Source organism: Diaphorina citri, unplaced genomic scaffold (assembly GCF_000475195.1).
Source record: "Diaphorina citri unplaced genomic scaffold, Diaci psyllid genome assembly version 1.1 scaffold418, whole genome shotgun sequence".
Classification (NCBI taxonomy): domain Eukaryota; kingdom Metazoa; phylum Arthropoda; class Insecta; order Hemiptera; family Psyllidae; genus Diaphorina; species Diaphorina citri.
In genome coordinates this window covers 133,211-151,598 of record NW_007377853.1, presented here as the reverse complement: position 1 = coordinate 151,598, position 18,388 = coordinate 133,211, and the positions used below count along the sequence as shown (strand labels likewise).

Sequence of the window (18,388 nt, the reverse complement as noted above, 5' to 3'; positions counted from 1 at the left end):
TTACACGGTAACAACAGTTGCAGGATAGAGAGAGATAGGAAGACAAGTTAGCTATTATGTAAATACACAAATCAGCATTTCACACTTCTTGTATACAATTTTGTATATTTACATGTTCATTACAATATACAAGGTCGCTCACTAAAACCATTTGTAAGTTCTTAACCAATCTGTAATTCCAGTTCCAGATAAACCAATATATATATATATATATATTCTTAAAGGCTTTAATGGCAGACTTCTCTCATAAAAGGAGCGAAGTCATGAAATTATGTCAGTTTTTAAGACCCATTTCCCGTTTTGAGACTTTTCAGTTTTTGTGACCCGTCTCCATTTCACCCTGTACAAATTTGAGTGACAGGACAGTTGGAGTGAGGGGAGTACTATGGACTTCATATGCATAGGTAAAGGGATATACAGGGGGGTAGAGATATACAGGGAGAGGTAGGGAAATCTGGACGTCGAAACCACTCAATATGTTACCACAGTCCAAGTTCAAGTGAGCCAGAATAATAAACGCCACAAATCAGACTTCTACCTCTCAACTCAACCGATGGGATTCATCTCTCATGTCCGATATGGAGGGGTTTTCACTTCATTTCCATAACTTCCCCTTCCAGTTCCTTCCTTTTCTCCGAACTAAAAGAATGTCGCCCTCCCTCCCATTTTCTCTCTTTCCCTTCAGAGTTGCCTACCCCTCTCTTCAGCAGTCTTTCAAACCCAAAAGTGGGGATATCATCCATGGAAATCCCTCGAATATGTCGTATACTGTATTAATCTACCTACTTGAAATTTATTATGAAATCTATCTCTCTCTATTCAGTTGTTCAATCACTTCATAGTGTGGTTACGTACTTAAAGCAATTAACTCAATACAGCTTCAGCATTCGGTCCAGTAGGTACCTAATATTAGGTACTCGGGTCAAGTACATTTGTGCGTGCTCGTATATGGGATCTATCCTTTAATAAACCTTTAGCCCTTATCTTGGAGCAACAGTCATGTGTACAATGTTAGCTTTAACATCTCATAGAACTCTCACATTATCATAGGATTGCCGAGAATGTTCAAATCAAAGTCCAAGTGTTCAAAAGAATATGGCTTCTGGACCTCATTGTAACGGTAAAGAACTCTCAACATGTTGACATTATTTTATGAAACTGCCTTTGTTAACGGTACAACAGCAGAGCAAGATCAAGAATACTGGTATGCGACACTATTCAAATTTCAATTATCCACCTACCTCTAGGTGGCACCTAAGAATTTATTACACCTAGGTGTTGAACAGTATGCTGTTACAATAGCTCAAGGGTAAAATTCGCCAGTTGCTCAGTCATGGCAGAAAATAATAAAAAATTGCTCACAATTGCCAATAAATTGACCGCAACGAATTTCGAATTTCTTGCAAAGCGTGATAAATTACCGAGTGACAATTAGGAACAATAAAATATGATATGAAAGGCACGGATTTATTGGGCATTATCTTCTAGCCCCTCTGGGTTTAGCCTATCTTGGAAATGATTTTTGCTGGCGATATACCAAACTCAACACCCTCCAACCATATGGCACTATGGTACCTATTCCTGTATTCAATTCCCCCGTATGTATATGATCATGGTGGTTATGATTATGTACCCTAGACTTTAACCCTATTGCTCAAGAAACTGGGAAATCTCCCGAACGCACTGATGACCTTGTTAGCTGAGTTCGATCCCCACAAAATTCAGGAATTTAAAAAAGTAATCTGCTTTCCCTCACGAACCTCTTGTAAACCTAATCAAAATGTCAGAACAAATACTGAGGTGACCATTACCACAAGACAGGTAACCTAAATATCTGAAAAACTTACAATGCCCCAAGGATGTACTGAGTCTACTTGAGGAAATTAAGGATCAAGAACGTGCCTTTGCCTTTCATTCACATTTATGGCCAATTTCAAAAAGCCCTGGATCCACTCGCCATAGGACCATGGGATTTAAAAGTCGTAAATGAGAAACCAGAGAAACCAATGCTCATCAGTGCGTGTTCTTAAATTCTATCAGATGGAATGATAAAAACTTTACGACTAAATTATATCCCCTGTAGTCTTCAAGTTGTACTTACAGCGTTTGGATGCTCTTCATTGAATCAAAAGTTCCATTGGCCAACGACTGGATGTTGTTGTCATATAGCGATCTTGTTAGCTGATTCGGTCCCCACATAATTTAGCTTTTTTTTTTTTTTTTTTAAGTAAACTGCTCTCCCTTCCCTTAGTAACCCACCCGTTGTAAAACTAACCAAATTGTCAGAACAAATACTGAGGTCACCATTACCCCAGGGACTGTGTAACCTAGATATCTGGAAACTTACATTGCCCCAAGGATGTACTATGTACTGAGTCTACTTGAGGAAATTAAGGACAGGTAATCACCTTCAAAAGAGCTACCGAGGTGAGTTTTCCCCCCATTCATTTTGGTTTGGTTTTCTTGTCCTTCGCGCTACACAACATACATTATTTTGTACAGTAGGAGCAAAACATTTTGAAATTCCCCCTTCCTCTAGTTTCTCTTTTTCCCTTTCCCTGTATTTATTTCAATTTCAAAAATTTTCCTTTGGCCTACAGTTCCATATACTTTTGTCGAAACTTTTGGCCCACTTTCAAAGCCCATTTAAATTAAAATTTGAAAATGCAAAATGTGGCTCTTGTAACACTAACCCAACACTTTGGTCTGTGTAACTTTCATTAACACCTTCTTTGAAGCTGAAAGAACTCGCTCTCTTTCGTCATTGTAACACAGTAATGGTCTTGTGAGGGGAAAAACGTACATATTCTATGGCCTTCCTGTCCTATGCCTACTTTTTCCCGTGCAGTTAGAGTGTCTGAAATCTGATTTTGGCAATAAACTCTCCATTCAAATTTCCATATCTTGTCTAAATCTCTGCCAAACTGCCAATGGTGATGTTGAACAAGCACGTGAGGATTAAGACTTTCATTTTCTGCGATAACAGTCGTGCAGCACTGGCAGGACTCAATATGACGGCATTTGTTTGGTGACCCTGGACACGTAAAGTAAGTAGGTAAGTGCCAGAATTCAAATTGAAAGTGGCAAGAAATGAGTTAGTGTGTGTGTGTTCCTGGATTTTAGATAAGATGACCATCACAAGTTGAATCCAAACTTTAAGGGCTTTCAAATTGAAATTGACCTAGATTTATTTGTCCATCTCTTGAAATTTTCGGATATGTACGAGCAAAAAAGAGTACCTATATGCACGAAATTTCATGAAAATATGATTGTACATTATTTTGTACAGTAGGAGCAAAACATTTTGAAATTCCCCCTTCCTCTAGTTTCTCTTTCCCTGTATTTATTTCAATTTCACAAATTTCCTTTGGCCTACAGTTCCATATAAGGCCTTGTTTTTTAATACGTTCAAAGGATTTGCATACGGTAATTTTACTTTTTTTCTTTTGAATACAGGAAGCATACAGGTTGTCACAGAGGGAACATTTGATTCTCTAGACACAGTGTGTAACAGTTTGTCAGTCTAGGATTCTACAGGACAGAAAAGGACATAGAGGAAAACAAATAGAGGTTGATGAAAAACGCAAAACAAAGTCGCGAATTAGAAGACCCCAAATTACATTAGAAAACAATTTTGTCGTAGAGAAACATATCAGTTCTCTATAGAGACCTAGATACAGGAAGCATACAGGTTGTCACAGAGGGAACAGTTGATTCTCTAGACACAGTGTGTAACAGTTTGTCAGTCTAGGATTCTACAGGGCAAAAAAGGACATAGAGGAAAGAAGACAGAGGAAAACAAATAGAGGTTGATGAAAAACACAAAACAAAGTCGCGAATTAGAAGACCCCAAATTACATTACAAAACAATTTTGTCGCAGAGAAACATATCAGTTCTCTATAGAGACCTAAGATGATTTCGGTAAATAAGTTTTTGAAGGCAATTTGGATTTACTGGATGACATGAGTACCAGACTACCAGATAATAGATATAGGGAGGGGGGGAGAGAGAGGAAGAGAGATGTGAGTGAGTAAAAGAGACCCCCAGACAAAGAAATTATTTGCTACCTACTTCTTCAGCTTCAGTAGGACTTCGAAGTAAAGATGATCAATTTGGCAAAGGGATGCCTAGGTCTAATAATATGAAAAGTCAGAGAGCAAGAGAGAGAGAGAGAGAGAGAGAGAGAGACAGAGGGAGGGAGAGAGAGAGAGAGAGAAAGAAAGAGGGAGACGGAGAGGGTAGAGTAGGGAAGGAAAGGTAGAACGATTACTTAAATATTAATAAACATGAAAATCAAACCTTGGAAACCTTCGCGTTTTTCCTCAAGTACTTTGGTTACTTTTTTTATCCCATACAGGATGGTCCAAAGAAATGAAACTTTAAAATCACAAAGAAATTGGGTGAATTGAAAAAGAAAGGTAGGTTCTACATATTTCAAATCGTCCTGTTTGCAAAATTTTAAGGTTATTGTAGACATAGACACGTAAAAACCAATTTTACTGATCCTCCATTCGTGTACACTGTACAGTAGTCAACCTTTTTCAAATAAAAGAAAATGTAAACACCCTGTATAAAATTAAAAACGAGTTTCGAGGAGGGAGAATGAAAAAAAAGTTTTCTACTTTTCCCAAGAAGAAAAGGAGGAAGAGGAGAAGGGAAACGGAGGGAGAGAAAGGAAGAAAGGGGGTTTAAAGAAGCAAGAAGGGAGGGAGAGTAGGAGGCAGAGGGAATATTAAGGACTAAGGGAGGGAAGCCGGGATGAAGGGGAGGAAATAGGAAGGAATATGTTACGTTAAGGATATACGGAGGTTAGACTACTCGTAGCCTCCAGTCATATGTAAACATCTTAATGAAAAACAGAAATTTTCTTCGCGCCACTTGTCTCAAGGACTTTTAATGCGGGGAAAAAATTCCGTAAAGTTTCAAATATGGGGAAAAAAATCCGGTAAGTTTTTCGCGGAACTTTCCCGATTGTACTTTTATTGGCCTATCGCGTGTAGCTCAAATTACCTTATGACTCAATTTACCTCGCCATGGTAGAGCATTAAGCATGAGGTTCGAGAAATAAAAGGACTATATTGGAAGAATTATGAGACTCAAACAGAGACTTTCATTTGCAGAAATGACTCACAGCACCTGTTACTTGAGGATACTTTTAATGCGGGGAAAAAATTCCGTAAAGTTTCAAATATGGGGGAAAAAATCCGGTAAGTTTTTCGCGGAACTTTCCCGATTGTACCACTTTTAATGCGGGGAAAAAATTCCGTAAAGTTTCAAATATGGGGGAAAAAATCCGGTAAGTTTTTCGCGGAACTTTCCCGATTGTACGTTCTACGTATACCTCAAACCCTCAGCCCCCAGGGGTTATTAGCTTTTTCCCTGGATAGAATGAAGAAGTACACAGCTATACATGTAAGGATTGTAAGGCCCTCGGGGTTTGGTGGTATAATAGGGTATCATTTTAAATGGACCTTGCTATGTCCCACGGCATCAAAGAAAAGAATTAGTCCCCAGATGAAAGCGACCTCAAACCCCCAGCCCCCAGGGGTTATTAGCTTTTTCCCTGGATAGAATGAAGAAGTACACAGCTATACATGTAAGGATTGTAAGGTCCTCGGGGTTTGGTGGTATAATAGGGTACCATTATAAATGGACCTTGCTATGTCTCACGGCATCAAAGAAAAGAATTAGTCCCCAGATGAAAGCTTCCATTTACCGTGTTATAAGAAAAGTAAAAACAATTTGGGAATTTTGACATCTCCACTAATGTGAAGAATTGAAGAAACTAACGTGAGAGCTTTGGCATCCCCACCAGCTCAAGTTAAATACTCGGTCATAAACGGAAATTTCAAGTACTTACAATGATGTCAGAGATTTCAATCCTTGAAAGGCGTCGACTGCGACTTTGGAAATTTGATTCTTGCTCAGGTCACTGAAAAACAAAACAAACGTTGGAATTAAAAACAGGTAGAATTCAAAGTAAAATGGTGAATGTGTTAGATTTGCTGCACAAAAGAACAAAAATGGTTAGGAGAACAAAAATGGTTTTCTTAAATATAGTTACATGTGCCTACTGAGGATCATTTAAATCTACATCAAGTTATGCTTGGTTGTCGGCCTGACAAATGACTGTCCAGACATATACGAGTACCAGTCTGGGCTATCTAATTCGGGGTGAACTCATTCCAGAGATGAGTTTGTCCGGCCATTTTAAAAAACACAGGACACTTTTCTCGATGAACTGAGGAGTACGAACCTGAAATATCCTTGCGGTGACAACAGTAGTCTAGACATATACGAGTACCAGTCTGGGCTATCTAATTCGGGGTGAACTCATTCCAGAGATGAGTTTGTCCGGCCATTTTAAAAACACAGGACACTTTTCTCGATGAACTGAGGAATACGAACCTGAAATATCCTTGCGGTGACAACATTATACGATTATACTCTAAATTCAAACATGTGGATTCAAATAAAAGAAATGCTTGTTCGAAATTAAATTAAAACACATCCTGACCAGAAGACGGAAAGGGGGAAAAGGAGAGGAAGAACGAGGAAGGAAAGGGATAGAGAAGGAGAGGGAATTGCGGTTATTTCCTCAGGTATGAATGGTATGAAGGTCTCTGTTGGACATTTTACATTCCCTGAACGAGTATGGACAATAAACATAGATATACGAAACATACATTTAATACGTACATCCTCTGACAGTGAATGACCCAGATAAAGGATAGGAAGGTACCCTCCAAAGAGGAAGAGGGACATTACATTAGGAAAGAAGAGGAGAAAAGGAGGAGAGAGCAGAGGAACAAAAAGGTGACGAAAGAAAATAAGGGAATGTTTAGGAAACCTCAATCCTTGAGAACGGTTTCGGAATCCGAAAATGAAATGAGAAGTTTTTTGGGGGGTTTTGGGGTAAAAAGGTGTTCCGGACGGTCGTATACGTTATGCAAACCGCAGTAACCACAATTCGGGATGCACAAAAATATCAACAGAGAGGAGGGAGAGGGGTGGGGGGGTAGAGAGAAAAGTATCCATTGGTGGTCAAACCCGTATTTCCTGTTAACAGGCCTGGGGGAAGATAACAAGTTTTGGGGAAGATGGGCCGAATGAATACGTAGGAAGAAGGTACATACATATTTGGTGCCTAGAGCCTAGGGAGTACGCCAAGTATAATACTCTTTGTCAATTGAGTCAATTTTCGTCCTGTGCTCCTGTTGTAGGCAAGACATTTTGAAAACGTTTTCACTTTTGCTCTGAACTTTTCCCTTCACTAGATACTCTGTTCTGTTTATCCTCGGTGTCAAGGAATTTCCTGTTTCGCGATAAAGGATAGGAAGGTACCCTCCAAAGAGGAAGAGGGACATTACATTAGGAAAGAAGAGGAGAAAAGGAGGAGAGAGCAGAGGAACAAAAAGGTGACGAAAGAAAATAAGGGAATGTTTAGGAAACCTCAATCCTTGAGAACGGTTTCGGAATCCGAAAATGAAATGAGAAGTTTTTTGGGGGGTTTTGGGGTAAAAAGGTGTTCCGGACGGTCGTATACGTTATGCAAACCGCAGTAACCACAATTCGGGATGCACAAAAATATCAACAGAGAGGAGGGAGAGAGGGGGGGAAGAAAAGTATCCATTGGTGGTCAAACCCGGGTTTCCTGTTAACAGGCCTGGGGGAATATAACAAGTTTTGGGGAAGATGGGCCGAATGAATACGTAGGAAGAAGGTACATACATATTTGGTGCCTAGAGCCTAGGGAGTACGCCAAGTATAATGCTCTTTGTCAAATCAGTCAATTTTCGTCCTGTGCTCCTGTTGTAGGCAAGACATTTTGAAAACGTTTTGACCATTACACCACCTGCCTCGGTGGTGTAATGGTCAAGACGCTCGCCTGGTAAACAGGAGGGCGTGGGTTCAATCCTAGCCGAGGTATGGAATTTTATCCTCAATATAATTTGAGAATTTGACCACAATAATAATAGTAGTAGCCTACTGCTGGAGTAAAGGGACTTTTCAGTCCTTTTGCTCTATTATTATTTTGCTCTGAACTTTTCCTTTCACTAGATACTCTGTTCTGTTTATCCTCGGTGTCAAGGGGAATTTTATCCTCAATATAATTTGAGAATTTGACCACAATAATAATAGTAGTAGCCTACTGCTGGAGTAAAGGGACTTTTCAGTCCTTTTGCTCTATTATTATTTTGCTCTGAACTTTTCCTTTCACTAGATACTCTGTTCTGTTTATCCTCGGTCCTCGGTGTCAAGAAATTTCCTGTTTCGTATTCCATGCACATCCTCATATTTTATCATCAAGTCCATTATGCTTTCGCTTTTCGTTTCCAATTTGTCATAAACTTGCATTGTTTACTATGGAGGTACTTTACGTCTAGACTCCCTGTTTCGCATTCCATGCACATCCTCATATTTTATCATCAAGTCCATTATGCTTTCGCTTTTCGTTTCCAATTTGTCATAAACCTGCGTTGTTTACTATGGAGGTACTTTACGTCTAGACATCAACATGAGCTTCATTCACGTAAAAAAACAAACGCCATGCACTTTATATTTCTCCCTCTATTCTCTGTCATTCCTTTTCCTCCTTCTTTCTTATTATACTTATCCGCCATGCACTTTATATTTCTCCCTCTATTCTCTGTCATTCCTTTTCCTCCTTCTTTCTTATTATATGCTTTCACTTTTCCTTCGTCCCCTTTTTTGTTCTATTTTCCACTCCATTCCTCTCCCACTACTTTCTCTTCTGTACCTTTTACACCCCCTGTTCTCACGCCATGCACTTTATATTTCTCCCTCTATTCTCTGTCATTCCTTTTCCTCCTTCTTTCTTATTATATGCTTTCACTTTTCCTTCGTCCTCTTCTTTGTTCTATTTTCCACTCCATTCCTCTCCCACTACTTTCTCTTCTGTACCTTTTACACCCCCCTGTTCTCTGTACTCGGGTCAAGTACATTTGTGCGTGCTCGTATATGGGATCTATCCTTTAATAAACCTTTAGCCCTTATCTTGGAGCAACAGGCATGTGTACAATGTTAGCTTTAACATCTCATAGAACTCTCACATTATCATAGGATTGCCGAGATTATTCAAATCAATGTTTAAGTGTTCAAAAGAATATGGCTTCTGGACCTCATTGTAACGGTAAAGAACTCCTAACACGTTGACATTATTTTATGCAACTGCCTTTGTTAACGGTACAACAGCAGAGCAAGATCAAGAATACTGGTATGCGACACTATTCAAATTTCAATTATCCACCTACCTCTATATGGCACCTAAGAATTTATTACACCTAGGTGTTGAACAGTATGCTGTTACAATAGCTCAAGGGTAAAATTCATCCGTGGAACACTCCTCCCGGTAAATCTTTGATCTTGTTTCCATAGAGGACCCTGAAACACAAAATTTTAGAGTTATTGCCAATATTCGGACTGACTGTAACTAGTAGAATAACTCAGCCTAATTTCAAACCTTTTGATCTTTAGCGGACACCTTCGGGCAGCCTAGGACGCGTTTCGTTCACGTTACAACTCATCAGCTAGAGCAGCTAGACATATGTAGCTGGCTACCAAATTTCCAACATCGCGGATCATTTCAGAGATTCTGAGACAACTGGTTATTCCTTCCAATCTTGTAAAAGTTTGCAATATTAATATCTTAATCCTTTCTTTTCTATTTTTATCTCTGAATAAAACAATAACATTCCGCTCTCTCTCTCTCTCTCCCTCTTAAAACACACCAGTTTTTCTCAATAATTCAACACTTAGAAACACCTACAGGGGATGGTGAGGTTTCGTGGAACCTCGTGATTTATGACTTCGCTTCGTTTTTCACGATAGAGTTATGGCTCACAGCTTCACCTCTAGATCTATAGTCCAGCTCTGGTAGCTTGAGAATCTTTGTGGCAAAGAACTGTGAGAATAAAACCGTGAGAATTTTTGTGGCAGGGCAAGGAAAGGCTAAAACTGTCAGAACCAATCAAATGGTTGACACGTCACAGAGAGAGAACTTAGAGAAATTTCTTATTATGTTGTCAACAACATACGCGAAAACACCTACAGGGGATGGTGAGGTTTCGTGGAACCTCGTGATTTATGACTTCGCTTCGTTTTTCACGATAGAGTTATGGCTCACAGCATCACCTCTAGATTGCCATAGTCCAGCTCTTGTAGCTTGAGAATCTTTGTGGCAAAGAACTGTGAGAATAAGACTGTGAGAATTTTTGTGGTAGGGCAAGGAAAGGCTAAAACTGTCAGAACCAATCAAATGGTTGACACGTCACAGAGAGAGAACTTTGAGAAATTTTCTTATTATGTTGTCAACAACATACTCGTACGTAGGAATAAGAACTTTCAAAGAAACATTCATTTGGGAAACTTTCCTTTTATAGATTTACCTAAGGTACCTATGCATAAAGCCAAGAGCTCTCCAAAGACTGATGCTGTAATCCCATTTTATATATGTAAAGTTCAGGAATTACTGAGGTAACTGAGGCATATGTTACTTTATAAAGTCAATATATCACTTTACGTTTGACAACACTGTTTTGTCTGCCAATGACTCGGTTTCACTTTTCCTTCGTCCTCTTCTTTGTTCTATTTTCCACTCCATTCCTCTCCCACTACTTTCTCTTCTGTACCTTTTACACCCCCCGTTCTCTTTTTTTAAGTTTTTCTCCTCCCTTTTTTCATTCTCTTTAACCTCTTCTCCTCCTTCCTTCTTTTCCTTTTACGCTTACTTCCTTTTCTCTTTCTTCTTCTTTGAACATTTGTCCTGAAAAACAAGGGCCTTGTTTTTTAATACGTTCAAAGGATTTGCATACGGTAATTTTACTTTTTTTCTTTTGAATACAGGAAGCATACAGGTTGTCACATAGGGAACAGTTGATTCTCTAGAGTCTAGACACAGTGTGTAACAGTTTGTCAGTCTAGGATTCTACAGGACAGAAAAGGACATAGAGGAAAACAAATAGGGGTTGATGAAAAACGCAAAACAAAGTCGCGAATTAAAAGACCTCAAATTACATTACAAAACAATTTTGTCGTAGAGAAACATATCAGTTCTCTATAGAGACCTAAGATGATTTCGGTAAATAAGTTTTCGAAGGCAATTTGGATTTACTGGATGACATGAGTACCAGACTACCAGATAATAGATACGTGTTACTATTTATCTATTTCTATCTAGTCCTACATAAAATTTCCTTACATTCTTCGTAATCGCTTGTAGTTAGCGAAGGCCTTGGGTGGCAGCTCTGTAATATCATTCTGCTCCAACCGTCTGAAATCAAATAAACAGATAATATATTAATTGAGGGTTTCTTTGTTATGTTCCATTTATCTATTTCTATCTAGTCCTACATAAAATTTCCTTACATTCTTCGTAATCGCTTGTAGTTAGCGAAGGCCTTGGGTGGCAGCTCCGTAATATCATTCTGCTCCAACCGTCTGAAATCAAATAAACAGATAATATATTAATTGAGGGTTTCTTTGTTATGTTCAATATATCCCTGTTTCAAATGATACCTGCCGTAGAATACTATAGTTATACTGGGTATCATGTCAAAACGGAATAAATAAACCACTTCAAACTAAAGAAAACTTAGAGAAAACTACACAGTGTGTGGGAATAAAGGAAACGGAGGTAGAAAAGAAGGAATAAGAGGAAGAGGAGAAGGAAGAATTAGAGAAAACTACACAGTGTGTGGGAATAAAGGAAACGGAGGTAGAAAAGAAGGAATGAGAGGAAGAGAAGAAGGAAGAGGAGGAGGGGGAGGAGAAGGAGGAGGAGAGAAGTTAGTCAAGTGTTCGACTCAAAAGTTTTATTTTAAATTCAATCCCCTGTTAACATGAAAGTTGGATTAGGTAAGTTGGAACTTTTTTTCTTCGTTTCTTTAATTAACCCAAATAAGCTCTTGGTCTAGACACATCAATAGATAACAAACAAATAATATCCGAATAAATCGCCTGTCATTAAACCGAAAAAAAAGAACAATTTTCGTGATAAACTTGCAACTTTAATTGGACCTCTTCAGAAGCCACGTTCCAGAGGGAAGATTTTTGGCAGTTTTGGCATTTGGGGATGTCATTTCAAAACAAACTACTTTGAACTTTAGGTCATTTAGGCCGGCCACTCACGGCCGATATTGTGTGTGCCCATCAGGTATCAGGTAGACCTGACAGGCGGATCTGTTCATCTGTACCTGTCAGATCTACCTGACAGTCAGTGGCCGGCCTTATCCTTCAGGGTACATTAAATTACCTCAAGTTTGAAAGCATATCTACATATCTGATAGTTTCGCCGGGGATATCAATATAACTTACAACAACATAATCCAATATTTATATATGGCGCCGTCGCGCGTCAATCAAAATGGTCGCGAATGACGCGACATCGCGACCTGATCCGAATAAATCGCCTGTCATTAAACCGAAAAAAAAGAACAATTTTCGTGATAAACTTGCAACTTTAATTGGACCTCTTCAGAAGCCGCGTTCCAGAGGGAAGATTTTTGGCAGTTTTGGCATTTGGGGAAGTCATTTCAAAACGACCTATTTTACGTCATTTAGGCCGGCCACACGGCCGATATTGTGTGTGCCCATCAGGTATCAGGTAGACCTGACAGGCGGACCTGTTCAGCTGTACCTGTCAGATCTACCTGACAGTCAGTGGCCGGCCTTATCCTTTAGGGTATATACATTAAATTACCTCAAGTTTGAAAACATATCTACATATCTGATAGTTTCGCCAGGGATATCAATATAACTTGCTACAACATAATCCAATATTTATATATGGCGCCGTCGCGCGTCAATCAAAATGGTCGCGAATGACGCGACATCTTCATTTTCTGCGATAACAGTCGTGCAGCACTGGCAGGACTCAATATGACGGCATTTGTTTGGTGACCCTGGACACGTAAAGTAAGTAAGTGCCAGAATTCAAATTGAAAGTGGCAAGAAATGAGTTAGTGTGTGTGTTCCTGGATTTTAGATAAGATGACCATCACAAGTTGAATCCAAATAAGGGCTTTCAAATTGAAATTGACCTAGATCTATTTGTCCATCTCTTGAAATTGTTAGATATGTACGAGTAAAGGAGTACCTATTTGCAAGAAATTTCATGAAAATATGATTGTACATTATTTTGTACAGTAGGAGCAAAACATTTTGAAATTCTCCCTTCCTCTAGTTTCTCTTTTTCCCTTTCACTGTATTTATTTCACTTTCAAAAATTAGTTCTATACGAGCCTGCACACTCTGGCTCTATAACTCACCTTGTCGACACGATCGATCGACACCATATAGGTACTGGTTCAAAGCCCATTTAAATTAAAATTTGAAAATGCAAAATGTGGCTCTTGTAACACTAACCCAACACTTTGGTCTGTGTAACTTTCATTGACACCTTCTTTGAAGCTGAAAGAACTCGCCGCAAAATGTGGCTCTTGTAACACTAACCCAACACTTTGGTCTGTGTAACTTTCATTAACACCTTCTTTGAAGCTGAAAGAACTCGCTCGCTATGCCTGGGCTTAGACTTAAACTGCAGAGATATATTTCACATTTGTACGAAGTGTCTATAAACTCTATGAAGGAAGGTAAATTTTACATTATCTTCAATCCTACATACATTTTTTCCCATTTCTAGGAATATGAATTACTTACAGTTCCGTGGTGGCTTCTGGTAGCAGGATGGGCACTTTGTTGAGGCCCTTCTCCCTGCAATCCACAATGCCATCAGCACATCTGCACGGATGTGGGCAGGATGGTTCAGCAGCACATTCCCCTGTAGGCTTCTCAACAGGACCTGCAAATCAGAAAGTGATATGTGAACATTTTCCAAGGGAGTCATCTACACACATAGTATCATAGTAAAACATCTTCTCAACAGGACCTGCAAATCAGAAAGTGATATGTGAACATTTTCCAAGGGAGTCATCTACACACATAGTATCATAGTAAAACATGTATCATAGTAAAACCTTCTCAACAGGACCTGCAAATCAGAAAGTGATATGTGAACATTTTCCAAGGGAGTCATCTACACACATAGTATCATAGTAAAACATGAGCATAGGACACATTTAAATTGATAACATCGCAAAGTAAGTCATTCTTTGAAGACAACAAAATTTAGAAAATGTACAACAAACTCAAAAGAGCGCAGTAAATCAACAAGATTGTCTACAAAATTCATGTCATTGATGAATCGGGTAAAATCCGGAATCCCTTTTCTTTGCTCGTTGTCCAGGAAATGGGTTACAACAGGCAAAGGCAACCCTAACCAATACCACCAATTTACATTTCGGCAGTGTGAGATATGGTCTTATTGGTCTTGGATGAATAATAGCGAACATGACAATATGTAAGTAGGTTGTATGACTATGACCTCTAGAACTAGGAAAATAAACTCATTTGTAGCTGCATACCACACTCTATTAATTTCTCATAAGCAGTTGGGGGAAATAAAATAATAACATTAATCAGAATTATTTGATTCATGACTGTGTGACATGTGAACTACGAATTACAACTTGGTCATTTGTAGCCGCAGCATAGATCCCTATAGCAATAGGTAATATGTAGTTCCTAAGGAATAAAAGTTCACAAGTTGTACCTACCCATTTACTTACTTATTTTGATAGAAAAATACATTGCAACTTAAAATATGTAAAAAAATCTATTCAAAATGAAGCGATTTTGCTGGGAGAAATTCTTGAAATTTTACAACTTCGGAGGTTGTCTGGTTCCTCCATTGATAATAATTAATTACATCCTTATTATACTTACTCTTTGAGTTTAATTGATTAGGTCCAATATGTGACCACTGACCACAAAACCGTTTTAAAATTTCAACCCAATAAAATTTGGAGAGTTAACTTTTTCTTGATATCGACTTACTCATTTACTACCTTTACATACTTTTTTACTGAACTTATGGACTCTATGGAACTTCATTTTTGTAGTACAAAAATAAGACAAGTAGTCTTGCCCAAAACAATCTACGATCAATGCCAATTTCGGTCAATCGTTGTACACTGAACTGATCTCGCTGGTAAGACTTTACTGACTACTACTGATACCGACCTTAGGAATAAAATAAATGGAAATTATTTCAATACCTAGTTTTGTTTTTCAGGTATCTAAAATTCCAAGTAGGTAGTCATGGCAGAAAATAATAAAAAATTGCTCACAATTGCCAATAAATTGACCGCAACGAATTTCGAATTTCTTGCAAAGCGTGATAAATTACCGAGTGACAATTAGGAACAATAAAATATGATATGAAAGGCACGGATTTATTGGGCATTATCTTCTAGCCCCTCGGAGTTGTAGGGATGAAAGTCCGTGGGTATACTTACAGGAGTTGTAGGGATGAAAGTCCGTGGGTATACTTACAGGAGTTGTAGGGATTAAAGTCCGTGGGTATACTTACAGGAGTTGTAGGGATGGAAGTCCGTGGAACACTCCTCCCGGTAAATCTTTGATCTTGTTTCCATAGAGGACCCTGAAACACAAAATTTTAGAGTTATTGCCAATATTCTGACTGACTGTACCTAGTGGAATACCTCAGCCCAATTCCAAACCTTTTGATCTTTAGCGGACACCTTCGGGCAGCCTAGATTCAGAAAATCTCTATCCTCAGTCCCAAAGGAGACCAATTCACTTCCACAACTCGGCCAATGTCGAGGACCCCTCGAACACATTGTCCTCAAACTCTCCTGAGCATTTGAACTCAAAATCACCTGAGCATTGTCCTCAAACTTCTCATCCATGAGCATTGTCCTCAAACTGATCTGGGCATTGTCTTCAAACTCACCTGAGCATTGTCTTCAAACTCACCTGAGCATTTGAACTCATGTTCGGGTATATCCAGGATATTCTGGCCCTTGATATGGGACGGCGCGAAACACTTGGTGTACAGGCCAAGCCGCGGGTACCGTTTGAGCCACCTGTGCAGCCAGGAGAGGTGGCAGTCACAGATGAAACTGTTCTCGGAGATCCTCAGCGTGCGAAGACGGAACAGCTCCGCGAATACTCCGTCAGGTAGATAGGTCAGGTTGTTGTTGTTCAGCGTCCTGTGAAACAGAAAGAAGAGACAATATGTTAAGAAAAGAATGTGCAAAACTAATGGAGATAGTTTGCAATTAAATCCTTTAACTTTCTCTAAATAAAACTTTAATAATGCCTACCTATGTCTGACACACTCAAATAGAAACAGATTAATAAGTAAGTTCACTCAAAAGCTCAAAACACCTTAAACAGTTTCTACAAAGTACGTAAGTATATAAATTCCAGTAAGGTACCTCAATTTTAAAAGTTTCAAACGCAACGTATGTACTCCAAGTTTGATACATTCAAACCTAAACACCAAAACACAATACTCGCATAATAAACTCTGCAAGAATTGCGGGTTTAAGTTTACTAGAGACGTAAGAGTTTACTAGAAGTATGGGAAATAGGAAACTTGAGTAGCGTAACACGGGGTAACTTTGGCCTTCTAATTTTCATTCCCGTGAAGGAACACTCATAAGAAAAGCCTAATCAGGGACTCCGTTGGGGCCGCATTTATTCGTTGTGTCCTGCGCGCTGTGATAATTTTGAATATACTATGCGCGCGCGTGCACAGAACGAACATGTTTTCACAAATATGTAATTTGAATCCTCAGTCAGGAATAGCACGCTAAATTTGAATTTTCCGCAGCTCTTTTGAGGAAGTGTTCGTGGCATGTTCTTCCACAGTGCTCAGCTCAACAAACCTTAACTTAGCTGACTTATTTGTAGCATGATTGGTTTAGGTGGATGCATAAGGAGTAAGAATAACTAAAAATTTCACGATTCTAAGCAATGTACAGACAAATCTACAATTTTATTTATATAGATGGGTTATTCGGTTCGAGGCTTGCTGCGTCACTGTCCCCTGAAATTTTCTCCTAGTTCAATTCAAGTTACCCCATTCAACGGTATGTGACGGATTGGAAACGTATTTTCAAAGTAGAAAATCTTGTCGTAAAAGTTGTATATTCCAAACCGCGCTCTACTTTATATTACCTAACATACGTAGCTACACATTCGTCTACGCTATGGCTTTTTAATATTTTAGAAAATAAGTTTTATACCCAGCTACTTGTTTTTATGTTCGAAATGTCTTTACATGTAAGCATTCCTAATTTCGAATTCAAGATTTTCAAGAATATTCTGCAGTTACTCAATCACTGGTTTTGACGCTCTACTTTATATTACCCAACATACGTAGCTACATATTCGTCTACGCTATGGCTTTTTTAATATTTTAGAAAATAAGTTTTATACCTAGCTACTTGTTTTTATGTTCGAAAGGTTTTTTACGTGTAAGCATTCCTAATTTCCGGAAATTTCAAGTACTTACAATGATGTCAGAGATTTCAATCCTTGAAAGGCGTCGACTGCGACTTTGGAAATTTGATTCTTGCTCAGATCACTGAAAAACAAAACAAACATTGGAATTAAAAACAGGTAGAATTCAAAGTAAAATGGTGAATGTGTTACATTTGCTGCACAAAAATTAGGAGAACAAAAATGGTTTTCTTAAATATAGTTACATGTGCCTACTGAGGATAGATGGTCATTTAAATCTACATCAAGTTATGCTTGGTTGTCGGCCTGGCAAATGACTGTCTAGACATATACGAGTACCAGTCTGGGCTATCTAATTCGGGGTGAACTCATTCCAGAGATGAGTTTGTCCGGCCATTTTAAAAACACAGGACACTTTTCTCGATGAACTGAGGAATACGAACCTGAAATATCCTTGCGGTGACAACATTATACGATTATACTCTAAATTCAAACATGTGGATTCAAATAAAAGAAATGCTTGTTCGAAATTAAATTAAAACACATCCTGACCAGAAGACGGAAAGGGGGAAAAGGAGAGGAAGAACGAGGAAGGAAAGGGATAGAGAAGGAGAGGGAATTGCGGTTATTTCCTCAGGTATGAATGGTATGAAGGTCTCAGTTGGACATTTTACATTCTCTGACCGAGTATGGACAATAAACATAGATATACGCAATAATACGTACATCCTCTGACAGTGAACGACCCAGATAAAGGATAGATAGGTACCCTCCAAAGAGGAAGAGGGACATGACATTAGAAAAGAAGAGGAGACAAGGAGGAGAGAGCAGAGGAACAAAAAGGTGACGAAAGAAAATAAGGGAATGTTTAGGAAACCTCAATCCTTGAGAACGGTTTCGGAATCCGAAAATGAAATGAGAAGTTTTTTGGGGGGTTTTGGGGTAAAAAGGTGTTCCGGACGGTCGTATACGTTATGCAAACCGCAGTAACCACAATTCGGGATGCACAAAAATATCAACAGAGAGGAGGGAGAG

General features: G+C 38.8%; 1 protein-coding gene across 1 annotated transcript in view; it reads right to left on the bottom strand.

Annotated features, from left to right (window-relative positions):
- Positions 1-18,388, bottom strand: part of LOC103508629 (protein slit-like) — a 159,400-nt gene that overhangs the window by 35,162 nt on the left and 105,850 nt on the right. The window contains exons 8-11 of the mRNA XM_026823187.1: positions 17,406-17,477; positions 15,453-15,524; positions 5,862-5,933; positions 2,102-2,173 (exon numbers count right to left, since the gene is read on the bottom strand). Of these exons, the coding sequence (XP_026678988.1) occupies positions 2,102-2,173; positions 5,862-5,933; positions 15,453-15,524; positions 17,406-17,477 (288 nt within the window). The remainder of the gene's footprint in view (positions 1-2,101; positions 2,174-5,861; positions 5,934-15,452; positions 15,525-17,405; positions 17,478-18,388) is intronic.